The sequence below is a fragment of the Acomys russatus genome, chromosome 10 (genome assembly GCF_903995435.1).
Source record: "Acomys russatus chromosome 10, mAcoRus1.1, whole genome shotgun sequence".
Taxonomy (NCBI): Eukaryota; Metazoa; Chordata; class Mammalia; order Rodentia; family Muridae; genus Acomys; species Acomys russatus.
In genome coordinates this window covers 70,143,145-70,151,162 of record NC_067146.1, presented here as the reverse complement: position 1 = coordinate 70,151,162, position 8,018 = coordinate 70,143,145, and the positions used below count along the sequence as shown (strand labels likewise).

Here is an 8,018-nt window from a genome sequence, read left to right as displayed (position 1 = left end):
CAGCCCAGACAACCCACGCACGTAGGGCCTCTTTCCCCCAATTCTACCTTGTGTTTCCTGCCTGAACACAGGCTCTTAGCCAGGAAACAAAGCCTCAAGCACGGCTTTCACAACCTACCTAACCCCCATCCCCCACCCCCGCCCCAGGGCGCTAAGCTGGGCTTTCCAAAGGCCCCCTCCTCTCGCCTTCGGCCAGCGCCTGGGTGTTACTCAGTGCCAGGCAGGCCCGGGCGGTGCTAAGCTCCCGAGCGCCGGGTCCTATACTTAGAGCGTCAGATGCTGAGGGACTGCACATCCCGAGGCTGCTTTCCTGACCAGGTGGAGCTCGCGCGGGGCTCCCGGAGGTTCATACCGCGCTCAGCTCCGAGCTCCTAGGGCGGAAGTGTTGGGGGGGACAGCAAAACACGGTTTCTTTTTAGCCAGTCTCAAAACCCCCTTTCGAGAAAATGCTCCTGTCAAGTTTTATTTCCCGTTGCAAAATCACCTTCCACGCTGCCAAGAATTAAGACCTGGGGAGATTAAATACCCGATTATTCTCCTGGGGACGGAGGGGCGGGGCGGAGAAGGGAGCACCCTTACAAAACCTTCGCCTCGGTCGCCTGTCCTCCGCAAAGTGTGCCTGCAGCCGGGCGAGGCCTGCGAGGCCTGCGGTGACGTCAGCCTGCAACTCCGGGTGGCTCACAGCGCGTGTCCGCGGCCCTCCTGTGCCCACGCGGCACCAACTGCTGATCCCACCACGGCGACCTCCGCTGCGGTCCTGCGGCTCTTCTGCCTGCCGCCCTCATGCCGTGGGCGCGGGATGGGCCGGCAAGGTTTGGGCCTCCATCTTAAGCTGGGGTGTCCTTCGCCACACAGGGAGTTTGGGGAAGCGACTGTCCCCAACAAGCAGGACACCGGGTAGCCCTCTGAGTACGAGGAGGCTCTGCTCTCATTGTCCACACCCTTGCACCTGGGCAGTCCCTGAGCCTCTCGATGGCTCACAGAAATTTGAAGATCTTAGACACCGGTGGAATTATTTCTGCCCTGCGGGTTCAGCTCTGCAGCAGAGCCGGATAGAAACGAAATGGACTGTGGCGAGACCTTGGCTGCTTTCTCGCTGGAATTTTTCTGAGCAAGCATCACCTTTCTTTTATAATAACATTTTAAATAGCAGGCACCTCTCAAGCATTCGTCGGCTCTAGGTAGATGCGTGAAGACTGAGCGGTCATTTTCATAAAGAACGAAGCCAGATTTTATTTACCCGGCGGCCGGGCAGATGAAAACTTAATTAGCATGCCTGTCTAAATCCCAGGCAGGCATAAATCTCCTCAGGCCTTTTGGATAAGGCCGCATCTTTGCTTATGAAAAATGGGATGCAAGCAACTCACTGCACAGTTCTCTGATTCTCCAGGTCTTGGGCTGCTGACACGCATTCGATCAAGTTTAAAGGAATGCGCATAAATCAGCAATCCTCTAGCGTCTCTTCAGACGAGGTTCACAAGCGCAGAAGGGCGCCAATGAACCCCCATCAGGAGATTAGTAGTCCGGGACAACCTTCCTCACAGCCACTAAACCGGGGAATTCACCCACCCAAACACTCAGCGTCGAGCAATCTGTACTTATCTATATTGTCTGGCTATTACTCGGCTGAATTGCGCTGCCTTCGGGTGACTCTCTGACAGACCATTTAAATTAGGTTGAGTATTTTAAAATGAATACTTCCCCTTTTTGTCCCTACGTTTGTTTTTAAAAATCTTACGTTATTTTGTTTTAAATGGCGTTAGCTCGGCATCAGGTGTAAATACTTAGTGAAATGCATAGTGACGTTTTACAAGCGTCCGCTTAAAGTTACTTAATAAATCTGACAGTATTGGGAGCAGATGGAAAAGGTCGTCTTTTCAAGTCCCATATTTATATTTTTAAATTCAACAATTTTTTTTTTTTTTTAGAAAAATAGTTGAATGAGGTTTTCAACATTACTACTCATGGATCAGTGTCTGCTCTTACTGTGCCTGCTTTTTTCAGGAAGAGGCCAATGTTCCCCTGACAGTCTTTGTTCTACAGATTTTTGCCTGGTTGCTATTTAAAAACTAAGAAGTCTCCAGGCATGGTCCCAGCACACTGCCAGCACTCTAAGAAAGAAAGAGGCTGGTGAGTTTCTGAGTTTGAGGCTAGCATGGTCTACAGAGCAAGTTCTAGGGCAGAAAAGCTCTATCTCAAAAATAAAAGAAAAATAAAATAACAACCATACAATTAAAAAAAAAAAAAACCTAAGAAGTCATTATAACCCATAGCCACCTCAACTAATCTGCTAAGCCATGGCCATTTTAAATAAAAGGGGAGTTAAGTGAGCCTGGCACTATCTACAACTATTTCAGAACTAAAAAGAAAGGGGGTATCCTGACATCTTGGGAGGAGGGAAAGGAGAGAGAGAGAGAGAGAGAGAGAGAGAGAGAGAGAGAGAGAGAGAGACTGAGACTTTACCCAAAACTCCTGCAATAGAGGTGGCTTTCGAAAGGGGCAGTATTCCATCTGCAGAGCTGCTGTTGGCCTTTTTCCTGGGCCTTAGGCTCAGAAGATTTCTTACATCTAAAGAAAAATATCTCCCTTGAACAGAAGAGTCCTCTTTAGAGCAGTTCATAAACAGCATTTCATCCAACTCGGAGGGGGGAATTTCCAACACTTTAAACATTTTGGAGAAGTCATTAACATAAGCTTGATGGCAGTTCACTTGGAAATAGGTTGTAACCCAAGGTGCAGAGTGGTGGGCCTGAAGCAAATTTTTTCATTTGTTTCCACAAATGGTTGACAAATCCTCAGGGTAGCAAAAATTATGATGGCATTTTACCAGACCATATGACATGTCTGCTTGAGGACCATTCTTTGTTGAAGCAGCTTTATATTCTTCCTGTAATTCTTCATCTATAAAGATACAAAGAAGCTCTTCTTTGTAAGTCTTCAGGCTGGAGAGACGTCCATCATCTGGTATTATAATTGTCCAATCGTATTTCCCACCAAATGATGAATCCACTTCTCCCATTCACTATTATTTTCCTCTAACATAAAGATAAAATTAATCTTCATCTGAAATTTCAAACTTCAAAACTGCTGGTTCTGTCAACATTTTAATATACGTGTGTACACAGAGGATTTGACAAAAAAAAAAAAACCACATTGTCCTACATGTATATTAAACACATAAACACACTGTATTATTTATGACTCTGGACACAACATCTCTTGAGTTGTTAGGGGTCAATAAACAGTAGCTATAATATTGATTGTTAATATAGTTTTGATGGTGGTTGTTAATAATATTAAGTATATTTATTTCTCCCACAAATCAAATGGTAGCTCGTCAAACATCAGGTATAAGATTGCACACCACCCTGGAGCAAAACTCAACTTTCAGCTGCCCAGAACAATTTTCCTTCTGCATCCGCCCTGTGACCATTTTGTAGATGAAATATATTTAAGTTTTCCTACTGACTTCTCAAAGAGGTGGATTTCTTTGAATTTCTGAAAGGTAACTCTAGAACTCTAGAGTTAGGAAGGTATGTGAAACTTTTTATTTGCCGTAAAGATTTCAAGATAGTTCTAATTAAGGTCACGGACCACCTTGAAGGGTTAGGGCTGGGAAAGAATGGTTATTTAAGAACACCTCTTGGACTGTAACAAACATGTACAGCTTAAAAACAGATCCACAGAAATCTGATGCACACAGCAAGATGGTGTGAGGGCAAATTAAAATTAGCCATTTTAAAAAGGAATCAAAATTCACCGCGTAAGGAGCTTCTGTACCTCAGCTATAGAAATCACCTTAAATTACAGTGTCTTCAGTCATCAGCAATCAATAATACTATATCTGTACAAATTCTACAATCATATACACAGGCACACAAACACTGATATGCAAATATATACACTTATAAACATATATTATATACTAACATATATACAAGCACATGTATAATTTACATATATTCAAATCTCCTTTGGGAGCAAAAAAAAAAAAAAAAAAAATTCTGAGTACTAAATCTCTAAAAGAAATCAAGGAGGTAAGAGAGCTCAATTCCCTTGAAGCTGAAGAATTACAAGGAAGCTTGTCAACACGAGGTGGCGCCCTTGATCTACGAATCAGGCTCAGGCCAATTCATGAGCTGTCAAAAGTCAAGGTCACAAATTGTCTTTTTTCATCAAGGTCAAGGTTTAAGGCCTTTCCTAGTCCTGTCATTTCAACAAATACCAAAAACCTGTCCTTTCAGTCACATGCAGACTTAAGGGCAGATTTTAAAATACGACAGTCTAGGCACTGCTGATACTCAACAACTGGTTTTCATTTTCCACAGGGAGCCTGGGAACTTACACTCGCTCTCTCCCTTCTTTCCTTTCTTTCCCTTTCAGAGTACCTGACACTTTCATCTCCTTGAAGTCTTTTCATTTGTAGGCTTTTAGTTTTGTGAGGTTTTTTCCCTTCTCATAAAAATATTTAGAAAAAGGGTGAATAATAATAGAAAATAATGGTCCTTGGCTTGTATAAGACAAACCTGCTTTTTTTCTTTTTGTGCAAAGCAAGTTCCGCATAGAAAAGTACTCAGGTGCTTCTTTCAGATTTTAATGGCAGTGATTATTTTATTAACAGAAATAATACCACTATCTACAGATCTAATTTTTCATTTTTTTTTAGTAGAAGTATTTTAAAAGCAGGTGCACAAATACATTTTCACAGTGTGCTGAATGTCTTTATTTACAAGATAGCATTTATAGTGAATATGAACAAAATGAATGTGTGGGTTGAAACTACTGCTTAATTAAAAATGTGCTGTGAAGATGAATCCCTACACTTCCTAATGCAGTCTCCTACCACAATAAACAAGGAAAAAAAAAACTAATCCTTTAGTAGATTAAAATATAGAATGTAGACATCTAAATATTTTGGGAGAACGGGTTTCCATTTTGAGTTTTTTTTTTTTTAAGTTAAAAAAGGAAAATGATCTCTCTAGCCAAATGTTTAACAAGTATTGGAAAATGCCAATTTTTTAAAAAGAAAGAGTATATTTCTTTTAAATCCATATTAGGGTGGGACCTTCCAGGAGATGGGGCATAGTGAATCCTTTGGATCATCTGATGAGATCAAAACACTTTAAAAATTACAAGTCGTATGGAAAAAAAAAAAAAAAACTCTGACAGTGGGTTAACACAAATGCCACCAACATGTTCATTGTGGGTAATTGAAAAGTATTTGCAGAAGTTCATCACCCACTCAGGGTTCCCTTGTAGTCTCAGGGGTTTAGCTGATCGTATTTACTATCAAGACAATTGATCCTCGGCTGAGCATTCTCTCCTTTCTCCCTTCTCAGCAATAGTTCAAGATGAACATTTCAGTGCCTTCCCCCCTCCCACCCTAAGCCCATACATGAAACATTTTCCAGAATGAATGAACAATGGTAGGAATTTCAATAAGGTTTACCTGAGCAGGCACTCAACACGCAAAGGGATGATGCTGGACAAAGCGGCGTTGAAACAACCCTCTGTTTCTGCAATCAGTGTTCAGATTGTTACCACCTTACACAGTATCCTAAAATATAATGGCCACATAAATACTTACAAGATTTGAGTAACTTCGTAATTTATCTGAAATTGTATGTTTTGGGGGCTGATGAGTTGACATGACAGTTTGTCATTTAACCGTCGGGTGGGGTTGTCGGGAGAACTGGCAGGTTGTTTGTTTGTTTGTTTGTTTTTTTTAACCATTTCTCAAGGTGTTTTGTTTTGTTTTGTTTTGTTTTTAAACTGTAGATTCCATTGAAGAGAAAGAGATTCTCCTCAGGAGCACAAAATGTCAGTGTCTCTCCGATTCTTCAGTTGTTATTAAGCATTGATATTAGCTGGGCAAAGAAATGAGTCCTTAAGTTTCTTCAAGCTGCCCCTTGCTCCACCTTTTAATCCATTAACTAGTCGTCTTCAGCTTATTGATGACTTTTTTCTCTTTGACCCTCCTGTTCTGGAACCAGATTGTGACCTGCCTCTCGGAGAGGTTCGTTGTGGCTGATATCCTCCTCCGTTTGTCCTTGGTAATGAATTTGTTCGTAGCGTATTCCCGTTCAAGTTCTTTCAACTGCACTTTAGTGTAAGGCACCCGCTTCTTCCTGCCCCTCCTGTAGGAGCTGGCATCTGAAGGATGGGAGACGACGTCTGTAAGATAAGGGAGAAGGCAAATTACTCCGGGAGCCGACCTGAGCCAGGACACAGGCGACAGCTCAGTCTGAGCTGCTGGCCTTGCAAAGCCTGGTTGCTCTTTGCCAGGAGCGAGCGCTGTACAATCCGGCCTTCTGCCAAAGCCTGGAGCGTTAGTAGGGGGGTATGGTTAGCTGTGTATTGAAATGGGACCGCTCAGAGCATCAGTGACCACCCTAATAAGGTTATCTCCTGCGTGTACAGTAGTCCTCACCTTAGCACTCAACGGGGTACAACACTTCTGTAGAGCCCGGTTCCTTTCAGCTTGCCCCAACATACTATGCTTCTCCAAGGAAGCCTTTCCCCCCCCCCCCCAAAGAACCATCAGGGACAATTTGGTGAGCTCAAGATCAAGTCTATTTCTCATCTTGGAGTCAGTGTCAAGGGCTTGGGAGGGTGGGGCACACAGGGAGAAGGGGCTGCCCTTGGAACCCACAAACTGCCTCCCAGCCACCCCTCACGGAAGGAGAGCAAGCTCAACGTAGGGCAGGGCGGCGGGACAGTGCCAGCCAGCCAGGGACAGGCTCCCAGGGGTGCAGAATTGCTAGGGCAAGTCAGGCCAGGGAGAGGGCCCGGGTGGGGGTGGGGGTGGGAAACACCCAAGTGACCCCGGGGCGCGAGCCGAGGAGAAGCTGGAGAAAAGCCGGAAAACAGGGGCTGGAAAGGGGGCGCCATTTACCGGGCAAAGTGGACTTCCAGAGGTGGGGAGGCTGCGTCTGCTCTTTGGGGCAGTACATTTGGCCGTTCCAGCCGTTGGGCAGAGCCCAGGGCTGGTAGCTTTCCATGGGAAGCCCCAGGGGCTCATGGCGCGACTCGCCAGGACCCCCGAGCCCCGGGACCACCGGCATATCCAGGTAGCCGGGCACCGGCTGGTGGTGGTGGTAAGGCCCGGCTGCGTAGCCCTGGTGGTAGAAGGCAAACTCCTTGGCGCGGGAGCTGAACTCCTCGGCCGCCGGGCCGGCGGTGTCCATATACTTGTCGGCGAAGGCGGCGGCGGCCGAGGCGGGCTGCGAACACGACTTGATGGCGTTGGGGTGCGGGCCCATTCGAGCGCACGGGTAATAGCCGCTGCCAAAGTAGCCGTAGGGCAGCGCCGCGGGCCCCGACGAGCTCTGTGCCGCGGCCGAGCAGGGGCTGCACTGTTTGGCGGCCTCAGCACCCGCGGGCCCCGCGGGCCCCGGCCCTCCCGACGACGACGCGGCAGCGGCGGCGGCGGCGGCGGCAGCAGCGGCAGCGGCGGCGGCGGCGGCGGACGGGGGCGCCTCCCCCGGCGCGCTGCTGTAGGCGGCCGCAGCGCCTGGCGCCAGGGGTGCGGGATGCGCCATCAGGTTGCGGCACTGGTTGGCCGCGGCGGCGGCGGCGGCAGCGGCGGCTGCAGCCACCGAGAAGTTGCCCCCCGCGGCCGCAGCAGCCGGGTGGGGGAAGCCCCCGCCCCCAGCTCCCGCCGCCGCCGCCGCTGCCGCCGCTGCCGCCGCCGCCGCCGCCCCTTCCATGTTCTTGTTGAGCTCGTCGGCCACCAGGCCGCCGCCGTTGTCGTAGAGAAACATGACGGTGGGCTCGATCCAGCGGGGGTGGAGGAGCACGGAGGCTGTCATAGCCCGAGCCGCATGGAGAAGACCCCAGTGGCGCTGTTTTAAAAAGCCCCCAAGAAGTGAAGAGCGCGCGGCGCGGGGCCGGGGCCCGAGCGAGGGGGGCGGGTCGCGCCCTGCGGGGTCGCGCCAGGCGGCCGCCCATTGGCCCGCCCCCGGCCCGCCCCTGGCGTATGCAAAGCGGGCGGCTCCAGCCGGGCTGCGCTCTGGGCC

The 8,018-nt window shown here is 48.2% G+C and overlaps 1 protein-coding gene across 1 annotated transcript; it reads right to left on the bottom strand.

The window, feature by feature from the left end:
• Positions 1–5,929: 5,929 nt before the first annotated feature.
• On the bottom strand, positions 5,930–7,811 carry Hoxa13 (homeobox A13). Its single transcript, XM_051151605.1, has 2 exons — positions 6,896–7,811; positions 5,930–6,174 (listed from the first exon to the last, which is right to left on the bottom strand). Exons 1-2 carry the CDS (start codon positions 7,809–7,811, stop codon positions 5,930–5,932), a joined length of 1,161 nt encoding a protein of 386 aa, XP_051007562.1.
• Positions 7,812–8,018: the final 207 nt, after the last annotated feature.